At 61.7% G+C, this 26,601-nt stretch overlaps 1 protein-coding gene across 11 annotated transcripts; it reads right to left on the reverse strand.

The window, feature by feature from the left end:
* Window positions 1-896: 896 nt before the first annotated feature.
* ST3GAL4 (ST3 beta-galactoside alpha-2,3-sialyltransferase 4) lies at window positions 897-25,004 on the reverse strand. Of its 11 annotated transcripts, none has more exons than XM_066981256.1 (13): window positions 24,891-25,004; window positions 17,117-17,257; window positions 13,202-13,277; window positions 6,000-6,078; window positions 4,526-4,595; window positions 4,033-4,113; window positions 3,855-3,952; window positions 3,409-3,469; window positions 3,012-3,107; window positions 2,702-2,891; window positions 2,428-2,571; window positions 1,925-2,068; window positions 897-1,723 (listed from the first exon to the last, which is right to left on the reverse strand). In XM_066981256.1, exons 2-13 carry the CDS (start codon window positions 17,149-17,151, stop codon window positions 1,637-1,639), a joined length of 1,161 nt encoding a protein of 386 aa, XP_066837357.1. In that variant the 5' UTR covers window positions 17,152-17,257; window positions 24,891-25,004; the 3' UTR covers window positions 897-1,636. The 11 variants fall into 11 exon arrangements, with proteins under 11 accessions (XP_066837357.1, XP_066837355.1, XP_047919485.2 ...); XM_066981254.1 differs by having other exon boundaries at window positions 4,514-4,595; XM_048063528.2 differs by lacking the exon at window positions 24,891-25,004 and adding an exon at window positions 24,707-24,822 and having other exon boundaries at window positions 4,514-4,595.
* Window positions 25,005-26,601: the final 1,597 nt, after the last annotated feature.

Genomic DNA, 26,601 nt, shown 5'->3' on the forward strand with positions numbered 1-26,601 from the left:
TGATGGCCGCGCCGGGAGGGGACGAGGACAAGGATGCTGCCGCTTCCCGTGCCCCTTCTTCCTGCTGTGACACCTCCTCCCCCCGGCAGCTTGGGGTGTGCGGTGACGTCCCCAGGGTGGGGAGGCTGTGGGGGTGAGGACCCCACGGCGGGGGCTCGGTGCACAGGGAAACCGAGGCACGGGGGCGGCCGCTGGCAGGGCCCTGCGGCTCCGTCCCTGCAGGAGCCAGGACGTGGGGCGACACAGCAGGGACACAGCAGGTAAGGGCCCTCTGTGGGGAGGGACAAGGATCCCAGAACACATGCTGGGACGCCTGGGGACACACTCACCGGGACACGAGCCCAGGAACACGGCCCCCAGGTACACTTGAGGACACGGTGCCGGGGACAGAGCCTGGAGCAATGGGCTGGGGTGCCTGTGGGCACAGGGACAGGGGCTGGGGCACTCGGGGACACGAGCACGCAGACGCAGCCTGGGCACAGTGACACTTGAGGACACACACGGGGACCTGGACACGGGCATGGGGACACCAGGACATGGCCCAGGGGCACACAGCAGGGCTGCACACAACCGGGGTGCCACTCACCTCCCCATTGCCCCTGTCCCCATCCTGGCACAGGAAGACCCAGCCTGGACTCACCAGGACCTTTATTGGGAGCCAGCGGGAGCCCCCCGGCACCCCCAGGTCCATGGGTCTCAGGGTGCCCCCCCCCCCCCCCCCAAACCAGGGGTTTGCAGGACCCGGCCTCACCGGGGACAGGGGGGGCCCCAGGCAAGCAAGGTGGGGAAAGGCACCCCTGGGAGAGGGGGGGAGCCCCCAAATCCTGATCCCAGCATCCCTGGAGCCAAAAGCACCCCCCCCACCCCAAGGCCACTGGGAGAAGTGCACCTGGGGAGGCCCCACGATAAATAATCTTTTAAATTAATTAAATTAATGCGCACCGAGTCACCTCCGTGTCCCGTCCCCCTCACCCCACCACGGGCCACCCTGGACCCCGACACCAGGCACCGTGGGTGGGGGGCTGCGGGGATGAGCCCCCGCGCCAGCACTAAGGCACGGGGCTGGGCCAACACGTAAAAAGAAAATAAAAAAGTGGGAGGGGGGGGAAGGAATTAAATACTGGGGTGCCCAGGGCAGGGAGGAGGCAGCAACTCAGCCCCCAAAGGCTCCTGCACCCAGGGGACGCCCCCAGGACCCCCACATCAGCCCCTCCTCAGGGCCCTCGTCCGAATACGAGGGAATTAAAGAGAGGGGCTCCTGTGTGCCCCCCAGTCCCGCTGGGAGGGAGGTCCCGTGCCCTCATCCCCACCCCCCACCTACGCCCAAAATCCCTCCCCCCTCAGGTCCTCGTTATCTTCAGTGTTTCCATAAGAAAAGTCACTGGCAGCGGTGCCACGCGCGTCCCCGCGTCCCCTCCCTGGCTGTGCTGGGGGGGGAAGAGCCGAGGGGCTCCCTGCGCCCCCGGGGACCCGCGAGCCAGCGCGGCCCCAGCCCCCTGCACCCTGCTCCCAGCGTCCAGGGGAGGTGGTGACGATGTTCTGCCCCCCCCCCCTCCCCCCGGCTCCTCCAGGGCCACCGCTGGGGGGCTGCAAGGTGGGGGAGACGGGGACGTGACCCTGCGCGGCCCCAGCGCCGTCAGAAGTAGGTGAGGTTCTTGACGAGGCCCAGCTCCAGCATCCGCTTGATGGCCACCGCCTCGTGCGAGACGTTGTGCTCCGAAGCCTGCGGGACACCGGGAGGGTGGTGAGACCCGAGGGGAGCCGTGCCCTTTCCTCCCAGCACCCCCGCCTTGTCGGCCCCCCCAGCGCAGGACAGCTTTGAGTTGACCCCACACCTTCATCCGAGCCCTCCCGCTCCCCAGGGCTGTAAAACTGGGGGGGGGGGGAGGTCACGGACATGAAGTGGAAAGGGGGGGACACTTACAGCCATGGACTTCAGCGTGATCTGCTCGTAGTAGTGGATGGTCTGCTTCTTGTTGGCCGAGTCGGGGTACCCAAAGCCCGCGATGTGCACCAGATCGCAGAAGTGGAGAGCCAAGGTGATAGCCAACAGCCCCGTGGTTGGTTTCTGGAGGGAGACGGAGAAGCCTTTGGGTCAGCCCCAAAACCAGAAGCTGTTCTATGATTCTAGGAAAACCCAATCCTCCCCCAGGGTGCAGCACAGAATTTCAGGCTGGTTTGGGTTGGAAGGGACCTTAAAAATCCTCTGGTTTCAGCCCCTCACCACGGGCAGGGACACCTCCCACCAGACCAAGTTGCCCAAAGCCCCATCCAGCCTGGCCTTGAGCACTCCCAGGGCTGGAGCGTCCACAAAGCGTCATTTTGTCAGGTTTGAGCCTGTTAATGATCACACACACACACACCCCAAAGCAGCCTGCGTTCGGCACCGCTCGAGACGTTCAACAGATGCGGAGCCACCCCCCTCACCTGCTTGACCTTCCGCGGTTGCTTCATGGGGAGGTTGAGCAGCTTAGCAGCAGTAACTTCCATGTAGTACGGGTTGAGAATGCGCACCTGCTCCGGGTCGGCATCCCAGATCAGCGGGGGCTGCTTCCAAAACCCTTTTCGAACCTGCAAGAGGATGGAGATGCCCATTGCCCTCCCACTAAGGGCTGAACCCCCTGCGGCGGGCGGGATCCAGGCAGAGCTGGGCCCTGGCACGGTCGGGGGCATGGTGGACCCAGGTCCCCATCACACTTGCCCTCTTCTTGTCGTTGAGGATGGCCTCCATCCACTGGAAGTCCATGGGCTTGAAGGGCACCAGGACCAGCAGCGTGTCGGGGTTGTTCTCTGTCCGGGGGTTGAAGTGGGCTGACTCGGGGTAGAAGAGGCGCATGGTGGTCTTGGAGCCCACGTCCTGCTCGTAACCGTGGACCGGGGCATTGTTCAGCCTGGGGCACGGGGACAGACGACACGGGACGTGGGGACATCGGGCAGCAAGCGACGCGTGCTCAGCACCTGCGGGTGGCACTGGGCAGGGGTGAACGTCACACAGACGCCCAGGGCTGTACCTGATCACAACGTCGTACGTGTTGATGGTCTCCCCCATGGAGCTGTTGCGGAGCCGGTGCCCGTTGCCCACCACCGCGCACCTCCGGCACTTCAGGCTGTGAGCAAAAAGCACCCTCTGAACCAGATGTGTTCAACAAGAGGTCGTTAACCCTCACAGGGGTTTTTGACCCTGTGCTGCACAGACTACAAAGCTTCCCGTGCTCCATTCACCATCCCTGCGTGCCTGCTGGTCCCCAGGTCACTGAGCTGGTCCCCAGGTCTCTGGTGATGCCACCAGGCAAGCAGAGCCAGAAGGGGACAGTTCACCCCTCGCACAACAGTGCATGCAAATTTGCTCCCTCGAGGAGAGCAGTCGTGGAAAGAGACACAAAAACCCCAACCCCTCCCCAGCATTACCTCTGGATGCTCTCGGGGAGCGAGTAACTGGTGACCGACAGCAAGCGCAGGAGGACGTCTTCTGCAAAGCAATGGCAAGGGGAAGGTGACAATGGCCACCTCAGTGCCCTGGTGCCTGCCCCATACCCGCCAGGCTCTATATGGGCATTAATCCCAGCCCCCCGGACCATCCTTCAGCAGGGATCAATAAAACATGTACCCCTCCTTTTGTAGGGAACACACACGTGGGGAAGCAGGAACACCCTAAAGTCTCAACACAAGCTGACACAGTTTGCTCGGAATGAAAAACAGCCAAAAAGATCAACCTGGAGGTGATTTTACGGACAGATATGCATGTGAATGCAACCCCAAAGCAAGTCATGCAGCTGAAGCCCACAGACAGGCAGGCAGGACGGACGGACAGATGTCCGGCCCGCCGGGCACCGAGGCGGCCGCGCAGCTCTTACCGCTGCCCTTTGTGCCGTAGGGCAGCTCATAGAGCGACGGCGTCTTCACCCAGAAGTAGTCCTTCAGCTGCAAGAAGAGCGGGTGGTCCCTCGTGTAGCTGCCAAGGAGCAAAGGGCCAGTGAGACCGAGGGGGTGGGCCCAGCTCCGCGGCCCCCAGGCCCCCTCCCCGTTACTCACTTCCCTATGAGCTGTGCCGCCTTCCTCTCCACCTCTCCGACAGGGCACACCGTCTTGTTTTCTTGCATGGGGAAATAAAAGCTGCAAGGGAAGTAGTTACAAGAAGTGCCAGTTAAAAGGGTTCCCTTTGTCACCCATCTCCAGAAGCTCGGAAAACACCAGAACTGGCTACAGACCCCGGCTGTGGGGCACATCACACCCCACGTCCTTGCCGGCAGGATACTGGCGGTGTCCAGCCCACGGGGGTTTGGGCACCTTTGGGACTACAGGGGGACCTGGCATCTGCCCCCCTCCTCCAGAAGGGGCCAAGGGCACTGCCACCCCACCTCGGGCCTCTCCCAGTTGTCTCCACGGCAAGACGTGGGGAGCGAGCTGTCCCCCACGAGGGACGGGCTCCAGGTCTGCCGGGGACCAAGATGCTCCTGGCCCCAAGAGCAAAGGAAAGGGCAGGAGGCCCTTAAACTTTAAAAAATACACTCACAGCTGTATGTACCTGTCTTCCCGGTATATCGAGTACCACACCATCACCAGAAACAGTGCCAGCACTCCAAGTATCTTCCCTCCTGTGTGCCGGGAGAGAGGGGAACAGAAAATGTTATCAGGCTGCTGCGGACTGGCAAGGGGACAAGACCCTGCCTGGCCCCGCGCCCCCCCAGCGGGGAGGGAAACAGGGAAAGGAGGATGTGGCAATACCAAGGGAAGGCTGCAAGGAAAAGGGTGAAAGAGAAGGAAAATTGGGATATGCAGGACATTCTTCCCTTCCTAAGGGATTTTCCTCCTCGATCAGGTTTTTGCACAGCTACAACCTGCCCAGCTTTGAAGGCATGAAGCACGTGGGCTTTCCAGCACCCCTGACAGAAATGTTCAGCATGGCCAGTGGATGTCAGCATTAGGAAACATTTCAGTTTCTGCGCCCGCCTGCAGTCCCCGCCACAGCCACGTGCTGCACAAGGTGCTCCTGGCCTCGTGTGCCGCACTCCCAAATGTTCACACCCTGGAGCCAGCCGGCACCGCGCCCCTGGGGACAAAACAACCAGGACCAGCAGGCCCTGAGGATGCGGCGGCATCCCCCCGGGCTCTGAGGACGTCCTGGCAGACCCATCACCCAGATGGTTTGACTTTGGCCAACGCCCCCCTCCATGCCGCGCTCTCTCCGTGCCCAGCCACGTCCCCAGGGAGCGGCGGGGGCCCTGCTGGCACAGTCCCCAGGAAGAGCGGCTCCTCCAAGGGCAGGAGTCCAAACCACAAAGGTTTGTTGGGCCAGGCCGAGAGCTCACCACCTCTCTTCCTCGTGCCGACTGGCACGGTTTGCGTCAAAAGCGACACAAACATGTTGTTCTTTCTGGTGCCCGCACCCGCGCTCCACCCCGTATTTCTCACACTGACCCGAGGGTGGCTGGGACACCTGGAGGAGCAACGCGGATGCTGGCACGGTGCACGCAAAGGACAAACGAGCGAAGGGCAAAGCCTGCCACAAACAGGCACACACCCCCAGCCCCAAACCAGTGCCAAGAGGTGCTGGGCTCTGGGGGGCCGGTGGCAGGGCAGGCGGAGGAGGGAGAGAAAAGAAAACCAAGCGTGCGTGGGTACGGGGCTGTGTTTGCAGGCAAAGAAGGGGGAGCACCCAAACAGCACCCCTGCCAGACGGAGGGGCTGCAGCCCCCAGCGAAGCCCCGTGAGCCTGTCCCCAAACGGCACAGGCATCGCCGCGGAGGCCACCCTGAGGCGCTCACTCCCCCGCGGCTGTGCCGGTGACACACGTCGCACCCGAAGAAAATCCCTGCGAGAGCTGCAGCCGACAGCAACCTTGCCCCCCGACGGGCCTGGGTTCAAGTGCAAACTCCGGGGCCCCTGACTCCATCCCTGCTGGGGATCCCCGAGGAGAAGGGCTCGACACCACACGCAGGCTGGGGAAGGAAGGGGGGGGGGACACAGCAGGGGTCTGGGGGGATGCAGCAGGAACTCACGGGACTTGTTGATCATCTTTATCGCCAGGGCAGGCATCAGCTGAGGGCCGAAGCTCTCATCGCGGCTGCCGCCGGTCACCTGGAACAAGGAGAGAGAGAAGCATTGTGTCAGACCTGCCAGGCAAAACCAGGCCTTTCCCCAAAAAACAGCATGGGGAAGGCTTTCCCCCTGCCCACCAGGGGATCCCACGCCGCAAGGCGCTACCACCTCCAGCTGGGAGGAGCGGGACCCATCCGCACCTCCCCACAGGCGGCTGCCCCCTGGGTTATTCCCACTTAAATACGGGTTTCCCTGACCCACATCCATCAAGGGTTTCATTTCTATAGCTGGTTCACCCGGATTTTATAAAAGAGATTAAAAAAAGGTTCCCGAGGAGCCTCCACCGTACGGATGAACGCAGAGATTAAGAAAGAAAAATGAGTTAAAGAGGAAAAGTGAGCTTGTGCCTGCAGCTCACATCGCAGAACCACAACGTGCCCTAACACTCGGTTAGTTTCTAACCCTCGGTGCCCACAGCGATGACCCTGGGGGAGGTTAAGCACATCCTTCGCTAACACATGACTTTGGGGGAATTGGGGGAATTTTGAGCTCGGGCTCTCAACTAGCACCACCACTGCATCAGCCCGGCCCCACCGAGCCAAGCAGAAAGCACAGAAGCAGCAAAACAGCCCCAGAGCAAAGCACGTCACATACTTGGGAAACCTCCAACGCCTTCGATCCAAGCATCCCAGCCCGGGGAAGCCCCGTGGCAGGGGGGCCGTAAGCTTAGCACACACACCAGCACTGGAAACGGGGTGAATTTTTCTTCCTCCAAACCCTCGTGCTCCTAGAAGAAGCCAGCAAACGGCTGTGGTCAAAGCCAGTCCCGGGTCATGCGGGAGCATCTCAGCTGGAGGCTTCCCTAATTAGCCACCTCCTGTGGCTAATTGAAGTGACTAACAAGGCCCTCCCCAGTGGTGTGTGATGCTCACTTGCCACGGGGTGGGTGCCTGCTAGCGGAGCGAGCCCCGATCACCAGCTTGGGTGCTCGGTGATGGCTCATGCCCCGACACTGCCCCCTAATTAACTCATACTTCGTCAAAATCTCCATCTTGCTGATGCTGGCAGGTGTTGGCCATGCTCCCCAAATGCCCCTGGACATCCCAGTGGCTCTCACAGCATCACAGCCAGTGTTGGAGAAAGCCCAGAGGCTTTGTAAAAGAGACGTATCGTAAAGATGGAAGTGTGACAGCAGGCAGGAGGGACCAGCCCCCCTCCCGGGCAGCGGGGCGAGCCACCCCTTTGCCACGCAAACACCGGGGCTGGCCACTGGTGCCAACGGAGCTGCGGGGACGCAGAATGAACTTACCAGGAGGGAGAAGCTTCGGGCACCACCTGCCGAGCAGGGGACGCGGAGGAAGCCCCGCTCCCCGATCAATCGCTCCCCGGGGACGGCTCCCGCTCCACCCGCGACACGCAGACGGGCTCCCGGCAGCTCCTCGGGCACGGCTCGGCTCGGGCACCCCGCAACGAGCACGGCCTGTCTCCAGCTGCCTCTCGGAAGAGGGCAAGGAGGCGCTTGAGGGATTAGTCACACGGGAGGGCACCCAGCGCCGCTCAAGGGCACGTCGCGCCTCCCTGCCCCAGGAAGCGCCAGCGTGGCCACCCATCACCCGGCCCCCGCCTGGCGCAGCAGTGATGGTGCAGCTGGTGTTTGCTGGGGCTTTCGGGGCATCACTAGCAAAATAAAGGAAGGAAAAGAGGAAGCAGGGTCCAAGATGGACCCGCAGGAGCCAGGCTCTTACCTCCCTTATCAGCAGCACCGGAAAAGAAAGAGCAGTGAGCACAACTAAATGGTGCTGCAAGCAACAAGGCAGGATATAAAGCACAGAAAACTATTTGCATTCGATATTGGTGATAAGGGATGAGAACAAGAGGTGTTGCGCTTTGGGAAACTACCTGTCTCGTGCTGGATCTTATCTCCTCCACAAAATACAGATAAACTGTTGGATAACACCTGGTGTCAATACCCCCAAAAAAAATAGGTAGGATGAGAAGGTAGGATGAGAAAACCAAGGATGCCCCCAGCTCACAGTGCCAGCAGTCCCCGCACACTTGGAAAACCCATCCCACCCCATGAGGACTGCAAACCCCTCCTTGCAAGAGCAGCAGGGATGCAATAGGAATCTGAAGGGAGGGAGAGGGACACGGCTGCATCCCCAGGCCCAGAGCGAGCAGGGAGGAAAAGATGGCAGGTCCCAGCCTGACGCATGCCTTCTGCTCGGGGACAAAGTCCCTGCGTGTCCCCTGCGAAGGGATCCCCTGGCTCTGAGGCCAAGCAGAGCCCAGTGGGGCCAGCACCCTGCCGGAGGCTGCAGCCTCCCAGGGACCCAGGCAGCAATCGGGACAGCAAGCACTCCCAGCTTTCACTACTTCCCCCATTGTGACTGCGAAAAATAAACAGATTTAAATCAGAGGAAAAGTAAAAAGCCTGCAAGAGTTTTGTTTGGGGTTATTTTTCCAAGCAAAAACCAGCCACCGAATCGCAGAGGGAAAACGTGCAGCTGGAGGCTGAGGATGCCCCTCGGGTGCCCCCGCACCAATGCTATAGCCTAGGGCTGGGCATTGTGGCCCGAATTGATCACACACACACACACACACACACACCATCCACTTCCAAGCTCTGTCTCAGCACCAAACCCAGGCAGCCGAGCCGTGCAGCGAGTGGCTTCTCCTTCCCACCGGCCTGAGATGCTCCGACACCGGGAAAGCAAGCTCTCACCCCCACTGTTTGCTTTTACATAATGGTTTATTTGAAATACTTTTTTTTTTTTTTTCCCCTTCCAGGCTTTATGATCCTTTTTTCAGGCTTGTGTGCACAAGCTGGGCCTTATGCAAAGCTAATCTAAGACAAACACAACTAAATAGTTCCGAGGAAAACAAGCACTGCTCAGTGAAGCAGTTTGGGGAATGCAGAGCAAAACAGAGCACGCCCAGCCAAGGCCACAAAGGAGGGGCTCTGGTAATAATTCAGCCTCCCCCAGCCTGGCAGTGCCAGATCCGCAGCCCAAACTCCCCAAAGCGTGGAGGTGTGAGCGAACCCAGCCAGCTCCCCCGTCCCGTCCCGTGGCTGGATGCTCCAGCATCCCGCTGGCCCCACAGCATCCCCGGCCGGCGGGGCGAGATTTGGGGCTTCTCCTCAAAGAGGCAGCTGAAAACCCCCCTTCTTTGATGTCTGCACAACTTACTTCCACAACACCCCCAGGCTGAACGTTATCGCCGCTCGGATTACTTGAAAGCGCTGCCGCCGCCAGATGCATCGCCTGCGTTCGCAGCCAGGTCTCCCCTTCCCCAGCCCCACGCCAGCATCGCCCTCGCCTCGGGTTAAAACCTCAGCGCAGGGTTTCTTGCCCCAACTCAGCACAAAGAGCAACCAGCGTGGATCAAACGGATGAGAGCACAAGGGAAGCGCAAAACGTTTGCAAGGATCAGGAAGCCCCGTGGGGCTTGTACCCGGTGGATGCACAGTGCCAGACCCCTGCTGCACGCAAACTCCCCTGTGGACACAAAGCGAAGGGGCTCTGTTCCCTCTGCGCCCTGCAAGCTGCAGCAGCCGGGCACAAAACAGCTATTGCTGCTGTCACGACACGCTGCGATTCACTGCCTGCCGTTACGCCTGCCCGGACCGCAATTAGGCGATTAATGATTTCAGAGCATCGAGAGCAGGAGGAGGGCTCGGGGCTGCAGCGGTTGCCCCCACACATCCCTGCGGCTGCACCTCCCGGGTGACGCCTGGCACGATTTTCTGCTCCCCCGCCACGTTTGGGGTACCCAGCTGTTGGAGCCTGGGCTGGGATGCACCCCGGCGTCTTATTTATGGGCTCAGCACCACAGCAAGCTGCAAAGTGGAAAGCAGATGCTTTCCAGGGTTGCGTTTTTCTGCTGTGTTGGATTTGCAAATACCAAAGCGGCAGCAGGCACTGGCCACGCTGCTCCCAGCCCACGTTTGGGGAAAAAAAAAAAAAAAAATACATTTCAAGCACTGGAGGGAGTGTGATGCCCTCACCCTGTCCCGGCGCCACGCAATCCCACCAGCAGCCGAGGACCACCCCAAGAAACACACCGTACCTGCGTGTTACCATGGTAACCCAGAAATTCGGAAAACAATGGTTGACTCGGCGAGAGGACACCTCCCACTGTCCCCAGCCTCGGCGGGAGCAGGGGCACCTCCTGCTCCAAATTCCCCTGTGCTGCCAAACACGAACGAGCATCCCCAGCAGGTCACCCCAGAAACACGTGGGGTTTTATGAAACTGGAGCAGAGGTGGATTTGGAGGGGATTACACCAAGGAAGGGATGCGCTGGCAGCCCCCAGGGACTCACACTTAGCAACGGAGACCTGACGGAGACACGCGGGACAGCACAAACCCCCCAGCCCCAAGCTGGACCATCACTTCCCCCATCCATCACCCGCACGCTGAACCACCACGAGCCCCAAAACAGCTCCGCACCCTCCCCAGAGGGACAAACCCACGTGGGGGGGCTTTGATCCCAGCTCTTCACCCCCCTCCTCAGCTGCGCCGCGAGACCTCCAGGAGAGGCGAGCTAACGAGAAACCGCCCCGCAAGCCCCAGGTGCTGGCAGCAGCAGGCGCGCGCATCGCAGTGCAGGGGAGCGCTCAGGCGCTGATCCGGAATCAAACAGCTTTCTGCGGGATTTACGGCCCCAATTACCAGAGGAATCCGTCAGATGTCAGATCCCCCCACGCAGCCTGGCTGGGGGCACGCTGCCTCTGCGTGCCCCGGCCTCTCCATCGCCGCCCCCGCAGCCCCCCGCGCCCTCCCCTCCCGGCGGGGCCACCCGACAGGCGGCACCCCCGGCTCTCCAGCTTGCCAGGGCGTTTGGCAGCTGGGCAGCACCCTCGCTGCCAAGACCTCTCCCCCTGCGGTACTTGAAACAAGAGAGGGAACGGCTCAAGAGTTGCTCTTGTAATTCCTGCGCACCTCCAGCGCTGCTGGCTGCCGCTTAAATCCAGGCTGAATTAAACCCGCGCTGCATCAGCTTCCCCACGACGCCCGGCTCTGCGACCAAGAAGCTCCCACCCGGGAGGAGATGCCCGTCCCTCCTACGGACGAGGGGATGTGCACGAAATGCAAGCTGGTTTGCCAAAAAGAGGTGCAGGAGACGGCTGCACGGCACCGAACCAGCCACATAACCCAGCTGCAGCGTGGTGTTTGCCATGGTGAGACCTCTGCACCCCATGCTCGGGTGGAAGAAGCCCCAAGTGTGAGAAAAGCCATCTCCCCGCCAGGCAACGCTGCTTTTTAGGCTGTTTCCCACTGCTCGCCCCGACCCGGCCACGGGTAGAGGAGGAGGGATGGGGAGATTCCCTGCTGCAGAGCCAGCTCCCCAGCACCCCATACGCAGCTGGGACAGCAGCAGCCGTCCCCTTAGGCTTGGCTCCTAGGAGGGACGGAGGGAAATTCCACGGAGGTGGTGATGGGGCGCACGGGAGCGCCCTGCACCCCGGGGGCTGCTCGCTTTTCAAAGCTGCTGGTGGGATCCCGAGCGCACCTCGGCAAAACCCCGCAGAAAGGCTGCGATCACGCACCGGCAGCACAGCCGGCTTCTGCAGGGCCTTCGGGGTTTTTCCGAGCTGGGAAGGAAACGCAGGGATCCTCTTGGGAGGCTGAACACCACCACGAGCCCGCAAGTCTGGGGCAGATACCACTAATCACATTTTAAGAGCCCCAGACCGTTTTAAATGCTCTTTGTGACAATCTCAATAGCTTTCTAATGGGGAAGGCAGTGTTTTCTTAGCCCGTGGTATCTTAGCCCAACAAAAAACTGACCAAAGATTTATGATAGGGAAAAAACCCTTGTTGGCAGATGAGCGTTAACATAATATTTACCTGTGACAAAGGCAATTTGGAAGCTGGCAAACAGCACCTAGAGGTCACCCCTGGGCTGCCCTGGCTGCCCATGGCACATCCAGGGTCAATAAAACCCAAAATTTTCTCTTCAGCACGATTACAAAAAGCACTGAGACCTCTCCCAGAAGAGCAAATAGCCCCATGGGGAGAGGCTCGGGTCGGACGAGCGTTCACATGGCTGCAGGTCTCCAAAATAAGCAGCCCAGGCTGCTCCTCCCACAAGTTTCACCCACTCGCTCTTCCATGCTGCTGGTTTTAAGCCAGATTTCAGCTCGGGAGCTCAAACTCAGTCGTAACAAGCGGCTGTACCACAGCACCTGAAGCCTTTGGGGTATCCCCCTCCCCCAAATTCGCGCCCTGACCCTCCTGCAGCCACCGGCATCCTCCACACCGCGGGGCACAGAGCTGTCTGCAGGACAGCAGTGGCTCCCGTCTGATCCATTCGGATTTGTTCGATGACGCCTGAGGCTGGCGAGTGCCGCGACTCGGTTCTTTGTGCAGCAAGGAGGTCTTATCGTTGGCTTTCATCGCTCTTTTCTTATTTTACACAAAAATAAAATGCTCCGGGTGAGCATCCCGTCTGCGTTCACTGGCGGGCCGCCAGCTGGGGACAGCTGGGGGAGACAGGGAGCCACAGGGGGGTACCGGCGGGTGCCTCGAGGGCTTCTGCCTCACCCTGACCCCACAGCACCAGGGAGGTGGAGGCAGCTCCCAGCCAACGCGCCCCGTGGCAACACAGCAAGGGGGGAAAAGGGGTGAAACGAGCCGTGGGAAGCGGGAGGGCCGTGCCCTTGGAGGGCGAGTGTCCCCACCCCCGTGCAGCCCCCGAGCGCCACCTCAGCCCCCCGCCAAGCTGCCCCCCGGCTTCCACGGGGGCTCCCCCCGTGCCGGCACACACATCCTGTCCTGTGCAGGCAAACAGCGACTGCTGGGGTAAGAGAACCCCTGCAGGAGCTTCCCTGATCGGTTCCTCCAGCCCTGCCTCCGGGATGCAGCACCTGGGGGGATTCGGTCCCACTCCTCCACACGCACCGGGGAGCCTGAGCACCCCCCACGCACGCTCCCTTCTCTGGAGCCGCCCACGGCAGTGGAGGGTGCCCTGTAACCCTCCCGGCAGCGCCTGCAGCCCACCCGTCCGTTTGCACCCAGAGCCTCGCTCCACGGCCCCCTGGCCCCAGCCCACCCCAGTGGGTGCCCCCCCTGCAGCGGGAGGGGCCGAACCGGGTGCCCCCCGCACGGGGATGCTGCGGGGGGACCACGCGGAGCAGGAAGGAGGCGGTGGATACTTACGGTCCGTCCTTGCGATGCGAGCAGAGGGGACAGGGTCTCCGAGGGCTGGGGGTCTACGGGTCCATCCTCTCTTCCCCTGGCAAAGGAAAAACGGGGAGAGCCTTAGCGCAACGGCAGCGGGCAAAGGACGCTCAGGATGCACTCGGCTTCAGGGGAGCACGCACCCAAAAAATCCCAGTGACGGCCTGCAGATGCGTTGGGTCCTGCTGATCCCACCCTTGTGTAGCTACGAGGGTGCAGGAGCCACGCGGGGCTGCCCCGAGCCGCCCCGGCAGGCCATCGTGTGCGGCAGAGCACGGCCACAGAGCCACCCCCGCCCCCGAGCGCCGGCACGGGCCCCTCTCTGGGCTGCTTTACAGAGGAATCCCCACCGAGGGGGCGGCTGGATTTCCCCAGCCCTCTTGAACCTTCCTGCTGAAATCCCCTCTGGGGACTCACCCGGCCTTTTAGGAAGCGGACAGAGACCCTGGCAGGTCCCCAGTGATGCCTCCTCCTGCAGAAGGCAGGGGGGGCTCCAGCCCCTGCCCGCCCCCCGGGACTCTCGGGTGCCTTCCCCACGCACCGCCCTGCTCCAGCTCTCTCTAGCCCCATGGCTTCGCGGCCAGCTTCGCTTTTCCCAAACTTTCTAATTTCCACATCCTCGCCGGCGCCACACCAGCATCCTTGCCACCGCAGGCAGTTTGGGGAAGAAAAAAAAAATACCCCCAGCAAGAAGTTTCCATGCACAAAAACCCTTCTGCTGCGCCGCTTTGGAAAGAGAAACCGCGTTCCTCGCGGCAGGGCAGGGACAGCTGTTCTGCATCTGGCTTAATTACCCCAGCTAATGAGGAGCCAGGTGGGGTGAAGGGGGAAAGGGGGCCAGCCGCAGCCTGCGGCAAGGGCTGGGATGAGCCCACCGCCGCCCTCAGCTCTCGGTTAGGGGTAGGCGTGGGCCAGCCTCGCTCTCCTGAGCGCAGGCTGGGGTTCGGGTGGTCCCAGAGGGGGCCGAGACGGCAGCTGCTCGCACGGGGCAAGGCAAAGCTGGCCCAGGTTGCAGAGGAAAGCTTTCCGTCCCAGGGGGCGAAGCCACTACCCTGGGGTTTTCCACTGGATAACGCCATTCCATCAAAACCAAAACGCTTCACAAAAAATCAAGGCGATTTTGGCAGAATTCAGTTTTGGAGGGGAAAAAGAAAACAACAAAAAAAAAGAGAAAAAAATAGAAAAAAAAGTGGTGACGAAACATCCCATTTCACCAGCACCGAACAAAAGGGCCTTTCTTCCCTCTGCTTGCGAGTGGGGCCCGTCCCACGTCTTCCCTCTGCCGAAGGAGCCAAGATTTCTACCGCGCTACGCCCCAGCCCGTGCTCGGAGGGGAAATGCTGAGTGCTGGGATTACGGGGGCTGAAAAACTCCCAGTGCCCGGCACCCCCCTGCAAAGCATCTTCCTTGCTTTCCTACCTGTGCTCCTACACACCGCGGACACCAGGGCTAAGTCCGACGCATTGCGCCAGGAGCGCGTCCCATACATCGCCCCCGCTGTTCCTCGCTGGTGCGGTGAGCGCGCGGCTTTCTGCCCCCGTGGGTTGTGCAGGGGTAACCGGGGGGGCACCGCGTCCTCTCCCCGCTCCTCTTAGCTCTTCCTACCCTGTATCTCCAGCTCCCTGCAGCTGGGGAAGGCAGATGGGAGAGGCGCGGTGCTCGCCGGCGCTGCCACGCTTCCCTGGGGCACGCGGGCTAGGAGAGGCGGCGCAGCACCGCACGCTGCTCACTTGCGCAACTCCCAGCTAATTTTAGATCCCAGCTAGAGGAAAGCGAAAGTGTATTTACTAAGGCAAGGAAGGAAATCACCAACAGCTTCTCCCACCAGCAGGGTTCGGTGCTCATCTCCCAGCGCGGAGCGGGTCTGGGCTTTCCACAGATGCCCTTGGGAGCAAGGCTGGACCGGCGCAAGGACGTGCAGCTTCCCTCCCCGGCCCCGCTGGAGGGGGTTTTCCCCACCAACGAGAGCGCCTGACAGAGCGAGAATGGGAGGAGAGGAGATGCTCCCCGTGATGCTGTCCCCTCCGGGTGAGCAGGAGCCCCTTTCTGCACTCCTATGGATGGAGGGGACAGAAAATGGCCTGGGGGTGTCCCCAGGTGGGCTGGCAAAAGCCAGGGGTTCACCCAGCTGCAAACCCTGCATTTCTGTACGGGGAGCACATAAAGCACAGCCTGCCACAATCCACAGCCAAGCCAGACACACCTGGGGCCACGCTGCAAGTGGCCAAACCGTTTAGCAAGCAGCCCTCCTGCCCAAGCGTCCTTCCAGCAGCCAAACCAGCCCTGCATTCACCTGAGCAGCCACAGATTTGACTTTGTGTTTTGGGGGATTAGCAGCTTTGTGCAACAGCTGGGCACGCCTGCATTTCCCAGGAAACAGCACGGGATAACCAGACGGTGATGTCCCGGCCGGAGGGAGAGCAGCAGGCGTGAGCCAGCGCCCCAGGGCGATGCAGCTAATGCAGGGAGGCGAGCCAGGACCAGAGCAGCCAGAGTCTTTTTATTTAGAACCATGAATTATAGGATTTGTTAATGAGGCTAAACTCCCCCCTGAGAGCTCCTGCTAAAGCACTTAACGGCGTGGCATGGCACCAGGACGGGGATGCTCGGACCTGCGAGGGGGGCCAAGGGGCTGCCTCCTCCTCTGCAGTAGCCCCGGTGGGTCCGTCCGGATGGCAGACCCCATAGCAAAGCAGGCTCGTAACAGCAGATCAAAGCCCATTAAGGCTCATCAGCCTCCCCAAACTGCTCAGCAGGAGCAGGGCTCCAGGAGGATCTGCCGAAATCAGGTATTTCCAGCTCAACAAGAAGGGCCGGGAGCAATCACTGCTGGTGGATGCTGGCAAGCTGCAGATGATCGTTTCTCCCCACAGGACAACCACTTTGTGGCGTTTTCCAGCCCTGCTCGGGGTCCTGCATCCTTGCGTCACCTCCTGAGCAGCCCAGGAGGGAGCAGGGATGGCTCACACATGGAAATCCAGGTGTAAAGGGCCAGAGGAGGCTCCCTGCATCAACCTCCTGGCGTCCTCCTCTCCTCAAAGGCTTCCCATTGTTAACCAGCGCAATTAGTTGTTCCCAGCCTGAGGTCTGGCAAAAACACACTGTTCGGGCACCTCCCCGGCCAAGGGCTACCATCTCGGCATGCCATGCCATGAGGGACCCCGGCAGCACGACGTGCCGCAGGCGACGTGACCCAGTATCGCAGCTAACCTGGCCAGGAAATGAACGTCCTTACAGCTTGCACGGGGGGGGGGAGCATCCCCATGGACAACAGCGGGGATAAATAAAAAAAAAAGAGCCGAATTTTGCTCCTCTTCCTCCCTGGGCTCTGCACTAGCAGGCTGTGCCGCGCGCCCGTTCCCCATGGGTGCTGAGTGCTTCCCAGCGATGCCGCGTGCAAGCAACAACCTCCAAAGGCGGTGCGGAGGGGCAGCTCGCCCTTACCCCCCACCACGTATTTCATCCTTTCCGGATGGCTTATATGGCCGGTGGTTTCCGGCTCCTGCCTTCTCAAGGCAGCACCACAACCCCTCTGACTGACTCAAACCGCAGCTCTCATCACATCATCTGCTCTTCCCTGCACCTTCGAGTTTCACAACAACATTTAAAAACCCACCAACGCCAGCACCGGAGGACACGGCATCACCGCCGTGCAGAAGCCTCCCCCGGGGAGCCAAAAGCTCAACTGCCCCAAAACCTCCCCAGCACAGCCCAGCTTTAAAGATTAAAATCAGCAATCTCTGCCCTCTGCAGTGCTGGCACGAGCTGATGCCCAGCCTGCAGCCCTCAGAGATGCTACAGAATAAACCCAACCCCAGCTTTCCTTGCTGTGCCTGGCAGGAGACACACACTTAATGATTTGTTTAGCCCTGAACGGGCTCGGTGTTTTCCTACCCGTCCAGCTGATGGTTGCACTTTCCCTTGTTCATTTTCCACCCATCTTTAATTCATCGACTGCTTGTTCCTCCCCAGCTCCGTCAGGACAAGCTGCTCCTGGAAACTGCGCTCCCTCTTCATCGCGAATCGAGTAGCTTTCTTTAAAAAAAAACAAAAACAAAAATCAAACAATGAAGCGCACGCCCCGTGAGGCTGCTCTTCCCCACGGCGCTCCCAAGCTGGAAGGAAAACGGCACGCGGTGGTGCCGGCCCCCCGGGGGCTGTGCGGGCACCCAGTCCCGGTGCCACCCCCGCTGCCCCCGGGCTCGGCTCCGTCTCCCAGGGGCAGGGAGGAAGGATCGCGTTTCCTCGCGCTCACGCCGCCTTTTCAACAGCCCCTGCCAAAAAACCTCCAAATGTTTTTGCTTCCCCCCCCGCCCCCCCCCCCCCCCCCCCCCCAAACAACCTCTTGAGGAAGAGGAGCCCGAGCACCAGCGAGTCTCCTCCTTGCATCGGCCAGACCTGAACCGACTCAGACGTCTGTCTGTCTGTCCGTCCGTCCGTGCTCCAGCGCCATCGCGAGACCCTCACTGAGCCATTGCCCTCGTTTAAAATTACCTCCCCAGGGAGAGCAAGAGCCGCGCGGGGAGGGGAACACGATCCAGGTGAGATCATCCTCGCCCGGACACCGCTGCTCTGCTTGGCACGGCAGGAGCGTTTCCAAGCCCGGCACATCCGTCACGTCATCCCGATCGCTATCGCCCCGCGACGGAGGCAACAGCGATGATGGCGCACGAGATATCCAGGAGATTATTCATTTAGCAGCTATTTAACAAGGATAGCATCTGGCCACTTCCCGGCCGCAGGAGTAATGACAGCCGGGGATCCCAAAAAAGCATCGCCGGGGAAGGAAGAGGCACAAGGAACTGCAGTCAGGGTGCAGTCGGCCCTGTTTAGCAATGCGTAACATCGCCCAGCAGCCAGCAGTGCCCCACATCAGGCAAAAATCTCCGCTCAGAGCAGCAGCTGAGCATGGCACCGGGGTTAAAATTAAGTTTTGCTACCAAAAAAAAAAAAAAGACTATTTTTGTTTTCTACGCAGATGCTTCCTAGAAAAGCTCCGTGCTTACACGAGAGGAGCATCCCCAACCCAGCGAGCACAAAGCGGCTGATTTCCAGACATCCAACGCATTGAGGAGAGCCAGGCAAATAATTAAGATTTAAATGTGCATTTACATAATACAGATAATCTGTCAATTTAACTTGTAAATGCAGATTGAATCAAGCAGCTACACTGTTAATTACGCAGCGATGAGGCCTGGAGAGCTGCAGCCCAGCTCCACGGCAGCTGCGCCTTGCTCTGGGAACGCGGGCTGGGGTCCAGAGCCCAGGTACCAGCCCGGGCCACAACACGTTCGGGGGATGGAGCCAGGCCTTTCTTTGTGATTCCTTTTTGTTTTTTTTTTTGGAAGCCGCAGCAGTTATCATACAGGGATGGGCCCGAGGACTTTCCAGCCCTTGGCGCAGTTCCTGGCTGCGCTGACGCCTTGTTCTCCAGCTTAATTCAGCGAGGAGGCAGCGCTCCATTTAACCCCCGCCTCCCTTCACTCCCCTGAGCTTTGGCACCATCTCCACGTCCCACAGCCCACCCGACCCCCGTGCTCTCCATCTCTCTAATTCTCCACTTTTTGACAGTCCGTGGCGGCGGCGCATGCCCCCGCATCCCCTCTCTCAGGGCATTTTTCCTACTTCTCGTTCTCCCCCGGCCCCCCCAGTTCTCCCGACCACTCTCGCCCCAGTCCCTCTCACTCCTTGCGCTGCGTGAAGCTGCTCAGCTCCTGGTGCTCGCCGGGCGCGGGCGGCTCCGCGCACATCTGCACGCCCCAGGCTGGACAAAGCAGGAGGCGCTGGCGCCGCTCGGGGATGGACGATGCAAAATCTGAGCTTGCAGCTTCCCAAGCCTGGCGTGGGGAGTCGCCTGTCCCCATGTCCCCTGCCCTACGGAGGGAAGGAAGTGGAGAGGAGCTGGACACCCTCCGAGGATACACCTGGGCGTGACCCGGCGGTAGGGAAGTGGCCAGGACGGTCCTCGCCGCCTCCAAAAAGCCGCAGGTGGACACAAGCAGCGCCACCGGCACCCTCAGGTGCTTCCCGGCCAGGGATGCTGGGGCCCTCAGGTCCCTGCGGGGAGCAGATGGGGGAGACCCCGGGCCAGCAGCATCGCGGCATCCCAAGGGGACGCAGAGCAGGGCCAACCCAGCTCCGGGCACACTGGGCTTGCCCCGGGGAGGCAGAGTGCCGATGGCATTGCTCAACCAGCTCCACGTGCCTGGGGAGGGCGTGCAGGCAGGGCGGAGGACGGAGAAACCGGCCAGCACGGATGCTGCGGGTAGCCAGCACCCCAAAAGCCACAAACACCACGGAGGAACCAGGGACCGCGGCCGCCTCAAAGCTAGAGATAAACCCAGCACGGGAACGCCCCAGGGAAAATCAGCCCCGACGTCCCGGGGAGGAAAACCTGGCTGCAAGGGAAGGGGACAACGCAAAGCAACTGTCCGAGCTGAACGTGGGCCAGGGAAATAATCTCCTTACAATCACCACAATTAAAGACTGTTTTATTAGCAGCTTAACTGTCCCTGGCAGGGCTGCGGGCTCTTCAGCTTGGCTCTCGAAACGGGAGAGCACGCCGTGGGACAAAACCCAAAGCAAACGGGGAATCGGTGGTGCTTCGACCCTCCGAGAAGCAAAGGGCTCGCCTGCAGCTTTAGAGCAAAACAAACAGGGCTCAAGGCTTTCGGGCACCACGCAGCGAGGAAAATCCAGGAGAGAGATGGAAAAGGCCAAGAGCTGCGTTTTCCATCAGCAAAATCCCAGAAATGCAAGTTTGCATCAGGACGAGGAACCAAATCAGGCATCCTCAACGATTCACTGGCATTTCCCTGCCCCGCTGCGGGGCTGGAGAAGCTCTGCGGGCTGGCGGCACGGCTGGCACGTGCCCCCTGCAGGCAGGGGGTCTCAGCCTGGTTTCTGGACAAGCAGGGGTTGGGGGAGTCAGTTCCACCCCCAGGAGGATTTCTCCATTTTGCGAAACTTCCAGTTCCCCAGCAAACCCTCAAAGCGGTGCCCCAAAAAAAAGCCCCTCAAGGTGGATTTGGTTCCTCTCCCTCGCCATCGTTCCCTCCCCTGAAATAGGGCTGAGAACGGCAAGAAGCAGAGGCAGGGGGCCCCAAACACCCCCACCAAGATGGGAAGACGCTCGTCCTCCCCAGCCGCCCTCCCCTTGTCCCCCAAAGCGCAACCAATGCCCTGGGGCAGGCACCGCGGTGCTGCCCCCAGCCCCGGCACGCCACCAGAGCCTCAGTCCCCAGCCCAGTGCCTGCGTCCCTGCGGTGACAGATCCCCAGCAGGGACGCAGCCGGCCCCGGCCGTGGCGCCTCGGCTGCAGGCAGACCACTGCTTTCCGCCAGCCCCGGCCTCCAGCCCAGCTCGTGTTTTTAAAAGGAAATTAAAACTATGCCCAGCTGGCAGGCCGGCAGGGAGAGGGCTCGGCCAGCCTGGGATCACAGCCCCTGCCCGCATTTCCGTGCTTTGGGAACATGCCCGGCGCACTTACTTAGCAGAGGGTGCCTGGCTCTCTCCCTGCACTCAGCTGCGTCCCCGCCAGCACCGCGCCGCCCATCGAGCGTCACCGCGGCGGTGGGCGCGCAGGGAAGGGGACAGCATCGCCCTGGGGCTGCGAAACCCAGCGCGACGCCGGCGGCTCCGCACTCCAACCCCGCACCTCCCAGCGGAGCAAAGCCCCCTCCTCGGCAGCGCTCGCTCCCAGCAGGAGACAGAAATTTTGCAAGAAGCTTCACAGCCCCAGCCCTGGCACAAACCGCAGAGCGGGGTCTGACTCCGGGCTCCACAGCCCAAAGGGGCTCATCCCATCACCCCGATGAGCCGGGGGCAGGGAGCTCGACGCCAGGCTCAGCCAAGGCGTCCCTGCACACCGGGGATGCTGAGCCCGGCCCCAGCACCACCGGCAGCTCGGGGAGGGGTGGCCGGAGACATTTTGCAAGAGGAGCAGCTGAAGGAGTGGAAACGGCATCTGGAAGCGATTGGAGGCGAGGAGCCTCTCCCGGCACAGCGGGGAATTCCAACGGCGTGAGCTCAGGTTCAAGCCCCCTTCAGAGAGCCAGCAACAAGAGGGCTTCGCGCAGTTTTATGCCTGCAAACGGCAACGAACCCCTACAAAAGGCAGCCGGCGCCCATCTCACTCCTACCTGGACGCAGCGGTGCGATTTGGGGCGGTTCTGTGCTCCCTGATTTGCCCGCCAAGAAAAAAGAAAAGAAAAAGAAAAGAAGAGGAAGAAGTCTGCACTTGTTGACATAACTTTGCAGGCGTGGTGTCAGAGGGTCCTCCCCCAGCTCAGCATCCTTTAAAACGACCGTGACTGCACCAGGAGCGAGGGTGCCCCGATTCCCACAAGGCGGCCGGCTCCCAGCCCTTAGGACAGCCGAAGGCGATGGCACCGCCTGCAGAAGTCCTGCCGGCTGCTCCTCCAGCCCCAGCTCGCTCTCAGGGCTTGGAGCTGCGAGCCCACGTCCCTGGGCAGCACCGGACCCCCTGAGCACCTCGGGGCATCGACCGACGCGGGGGACGAGAGGACCCGGCACAGGTCCCTGCACCTCAGGGGGGGCCCCAGCCCCACCGGAGCAGCCAATGTTCAGTGCACCCACCAAGGCACCTCCATCGTGCCTTTCTGCATGGCTAACACATAAATATGCACCTTAAAAAAAATTAATAATAAAATAAACACAACGCCTGGCTCTGTGCTGACACCCACGCCCACATTACAGAAAGAAGTGGCACGTAAGAGCGGTGGTTTGGGCATTCGGAAAACCCCAAGCATCTCACAAGTGATGCTGACCCCACCTGCACCCTGCTCCACCTCCTTCCTCGCGCCTCCTTCACCCACAGCAGGTCGGAGCCGCTCGGCTTCGCTCAGCGAAGCCCCAGCCGGCAGCGAGTCCAAAGCAAGGTCGGCGAGAGCAGCCAGGGCTCGCTCCTGCACCGAGCACACCCGGCGGCACCGCCACGGCCGCATCCGGCTGCCCCTTGCTTTCTCAGAGGAAACCTCCAGCCCCATCCAGGGTCACACGCAAGGGGTCAGCAGCTGGAAGCACAAGAGATCAGCAGGAACTGGCCCTTCCCCCCCACCTCCAAGAAGACGCAGGATTTTCCTAGAAAACACACAACAAACGCACGCTTCCGCGGGGGCTGCAGCCAAAGGAAAGAAATTGCACAAGGCATCCAAGCAGCGCAAGAGTAAAGTGGGGAGCTGAGTTCAAAGAAAAACAAGAACGAGAAGTTGCAGATAGTGGTGTGACCGGTAAAATCATTTCCTCTTCTCACTGCAACGTCGGGGCCGGGCCACGTGGTACCGTGCGGGTGAGCATCACCGGGCTCTGGCAGGGGACACGTACCAAAGCCACCTCCGCGGGAAGGGCTCCTCATCCCGACGGGAGCCGCCGGGCTTCCCGCCTCCGTGCCCGCGGGTTGTAAGCACGGGAAAGACACAAGCGGGAAAAATCCAGGCTCGAAGACATCAGTACGGCCATTCCAAAGTTGTAAAAGGGCTTAAACAGGGGCTTTCCCCTGACGGACGGAAGGGACGCAGGGCTGGAAGGACGCTGCGGTCACTGGCAGTCCCTGCCCCGCGCACAGATCCCTGTGGCAGCCTGCAGGCGATGTTAGCACCGACACAGAGCCCTGCCTGTGCCAACAGCGTTCCTCCTCACGTATTTACATTTACAGAGCCATTACCCTCTATCCTTGTGGGATTCGGCACACTGCTGTAGCAGTTGCTATTAAATTGTTGCCCGGAGCTGGAGGAGAAAGCAGCCTCTAATGATGTAGATAATTAAGCACAAGGGTTAGGAAGAGTCCAGCAAGCCACGCTGCTCCCAAGCCACAGCTCCTAATGACGCCGGGAGTTCGTTACAGCTCGGACGTGTCCTTAAACCATCAGATCCGTCGGTTTTGCAGCCGGACAGGGGTTTGCGTGGGGCGTCCCTTGTGTCCCAGCCACTTGCCACCACGTGAAGCCTCAACGAAGGCGGCTGACAGAGCCTGTGATTTAATCTGCCTGCTCGGCTGAAAGCCTCTTTATCCTGGGGAGCTGTAGGAGGGAGATCCCGGCAGAGCCACCCATCAGAGAAGACAGGTAAATTCAGCAGGGCTTTCCCTAAAGCGCCGCCGGCAGGCATTAATTAGCTCATCCCGCACCGTGTACCATGATGAGGGGAGGACGGGAGCCACCAGCAGCCCAAGGGCCAGGTGCCACGCACCGAGCATCGGCCCCTCGCTGGCTCTTGTGACCCGGGCAGGGAAAGCAAGGCAATGCCACGAGGCTTCCTGGGCCGGCTGCATCACATCCCAGCGAAGCAACCCACGGAGGAGCACAAACAAAAGCCCCCGGAGGAAGATTTCCTTTGTTCTCCACTCCAGGCCCCTGAGAACAATGAAACCCCTTCGGCTCACGCGGCAAACGACCTGATGGCGAACGCTCGGTGGGCAGAAGTCCCGCTGGTTGTTTTTCTGCTGCCTTTGGAGCGAGCGTCGCCACGTCCCGATGGGAATGAGCCCTCCCTGCAGAACAGGCACACGCGATGGGGCGGGATGGGCTTTCGCACATCCGAGCCCCCCCACACCAGGGTGCCCGGGGCACGCTCCGGCCGGGCGCACGGGGATGCGGCTTTGGGGTCACCGGGCGGGAGGCACTGCCGGAGCGCACCCACCAGCCGCAGCTCCCAGGCTCCGCGGACGGGGGATGCCGAGGGGTGGGAAAAGGCTTCTGCTGCCTAAACAGATCCCGTTCAGCCCACGCCGCTGCGCTAGCAATACGGGCAGAGCAAAGCCCAGGGCCGGCACCGAGCTCTCCATCCCCAGCGTGTCGGGTGGGTGCCAGCTCCGTCCTCCCCTCCGCGGGGCAGCCGGGAGCATTTTGGAGCAGCACCAAAGCCCGGCTGGGGGGCGGTGAGAAGCAGAGCCCCCCAGACGCTGCCTCACCCGCAGAGCACGGGCTGTGCGCTCGCACGGAGACCCCGAGGACCTGCCCCAGAAGCGCCCTGGCATCGCTGCCGCGTGCGCCCTCGGAAACCAGCGCCCGGAGATGTCAGACGGACATTTCGCGGTGTCCAGGGCCGGTCGGTCGGTTTGTTTGTTCGTTTTCCTTGGAAGCAGCACGTCGGGACATCCATCCAGAGCCCGGCCGGGGCTTTTCAGGCGCGGCGCTGCTCGGCGGGCCGGGGGCCGCTGCCCCGGGCACGGGGGGCGCAAGGCCCCGCTTCGCCCTCCCCGCTGCCGGCGCCGGGCACGCGATGCGGCTTCCATCGCACCTGGGCGCCGCGCCACGCTCGGGCACCGGGTCCCGGAGGAGAAAGCGGTTTGGGAAGGGCTTGAAAAACGAAGCCAACAAAGCCGCCTCCCGGCGCCCAGGGGGCTGCTGTGCCCTTGCTGCCGGCACCGCCCGCTGCCCGCGCACCCCCCAGCAGCGGCGGGGGCTTCCTGCACCGCCCCCCCAAACACACACCCCGAAAGCCGCCCCCCCCGGCCCCCCTCACCTCTCCAGCCGGCGAGATGGGGCAGGGCTCAGCCGCAGCCTTGTGCAGCGCCTTCAGCGCCGGGCTTTTACACAGGAAAAGGGGGGGGGGGGGGTAGGACCGGGTGGGATCTCCCCTCCCCTCAGCCCCCCCCAGCCCCAGCGCGTGCCCCCCCCGAGCCCAACGCCCCCCGCCGCAGACTCACCATGGGGCGGCCGGGGGGTGCCGGGCTCCGCAGCGGGCAGGGCGGGGGGGAGCGGAGTTAAGCCGGGGCCGGGCTGCGGGGGGGGCCCCGGGCACGCTTGCGCACAGAGCCGGGCTGGGCTGCGGGGCGGAGGGAGGGAAGGGGCGGGGGGAAGGCGGGGGGGCCGCCGGCAGAGGCGGGGGGGTGCGGGGCCGCTGCCCGCGGGGCGCTCCCGGTGCGCGCCTGGAGGCGCCGGGCGGCTCCCCGAAAGCTCTGGGGGTGGCCTGAGGAAGGGGAGGGTGCGCTCATCCCCCCCCCCCCACACACACCCCGTTAGCAGCCCGAAAATTCAGCAGGCGGGGCCGCCCGCCCTCGGGGTCTGCGGCGGTGCCCAAACCCGCTGGGCACCGGGAGCGGGGGGGGCTCCGCGGGGCTCGAAACCGGCCGCCGCCCGCTGCCTTTGCCGGCGGCCCGGCCTGGCTCCCCCGCCACACGCGCACCGTCGGGTGCGGGGGGCCCCGGGGCGGCCCCGCCGAGCACCGGGCGCCCGCTGGCTCCGTCCCGGCCGCCCGCGCCTCGCCTCGTCCCCGCGGCACGCCGCGCTCGGCGGCCGGCCCCCCGGGGCTCGTCCCCCCGAGGCTCCAAGGCCATCCTCCTGCGCCGGTCGGTTTTGCCGGGCCTCTAATCCCCGAGACGAGCAGCGATGTTAATGCTGATCTCCAGCCGGGCAATAACCCGAGCCGTCGGCTGCGGAGCGCGGGCTGGCAGCAGGCAGCTCCCGCTGCAGGCAGGGCGCAGCCCAGCCAGGTTTCTTCCTCTTTATCGCAAGGGCCAGAAAGAGGCCACAGCTTGGAGGGCAACGTCTCCATCCGAAGACCCGTGTGTCCGGGGCCAACCGCGCCCCCCGGTAAAACACCCGCTGAGCTGACGGCGCTGATGTTGCCGGGGCTCCCTGAGCAACGGCATCGATATTTGAAGAGCAGCCTTGCCTCGTTCTCTGCTGTCTCAGAAAACAGCCGACACCAACGGCAAAGCTCTAAAGAAAAAAAAAAACACAATTTTTTTGAAAACGGAACAGCAGGGGAATGAATTAATAGACCACAAAGATGTGGCCGCCAAATGCTGCAGCCACCACGGCTGCCTTGGTTCCCTGCTGATGATCAGCAGCAGTGCTTGCTTCCACGGAGCCCAGCAGCACCCAGGTAACTTCTGGCAGGACGTGTGCATTGTCCCCTGAGCCACTTACTCCCCGCATGCCGCGTGTCTCGGCATACGTGGCAATGGGGTTACCTTCGTGGTGAGAATCGATCCAAGAAGGTGGATTCACCCAGAGAGGCTTTTGCCAATGGTAACAGCCAAGCCATCCGTACTTGTGCCTTAATTACCATCGGCTTGCAGCTGATCCGGGGGTAATTATTGGGGCCGCAGCTCAGCGGGGGAGCTGGGACTTGCTTGAAGGATATTTAGATCCATCAGTCTCTTGGGTTCCCCTGCTAGGTTTATTGCATCTGAAAACAATAAACAGCGTTCAATAAAACTCCACCAATAATAATGCATCCCAAATGTCTATTTTTACCATGCCCCCAAGACAGAATATTAAAAGAGCATCACGGCTGCAAAGCTTCGCTTCCCAGGATAGTCTCAAGCCTGCCGGTCCCCAGCTCCATCCCCCCGATGCTGGTGGCTGTGGGCCTTTCTCGGCGTGCTGGCCTCGGTCCGCAGGCGCCGCCTT

This window comes from Anser cygnoides, chromosome 21, assembly GCF_040182565.1.
Source record: "Anser cygnoides isolate HZ-2024a breed goose chromosome 21, Taihu_goose_T2T_genome, whole genome shotgun sequence".
In the NCBI taxonomy this organism is placed as follows: Eukaryota; Metazoa; Chordata; class Aves; order Anseriformes; family Anatidae; genus Anser; species Anser cygnoides.

Bases quoted from the DNA above. Each gene is read 5' to 3' on its own strand.
- ST3GAL4 (XM_066981254.1), bottom strand. From the start codon at position 17,151: ATGAACAAGGGAAAGTGCAACCATCAGCTGGACGG. The intron at 3,953-4,032 runs GTGAGTAACGGG...GCTCCTTGGCAG, and splicing joins GCGGCACAGCTCATAGGGAA to CTACACGAGGGACCACCCGC. The intron at 3,470-3,854 runs GTAAGAGCTGCG...ATTGCTTTGCAG, and splicing joins CTACGGCACAAAGGGCAGCG to AAGACGTCCTCCTGCGCTTG.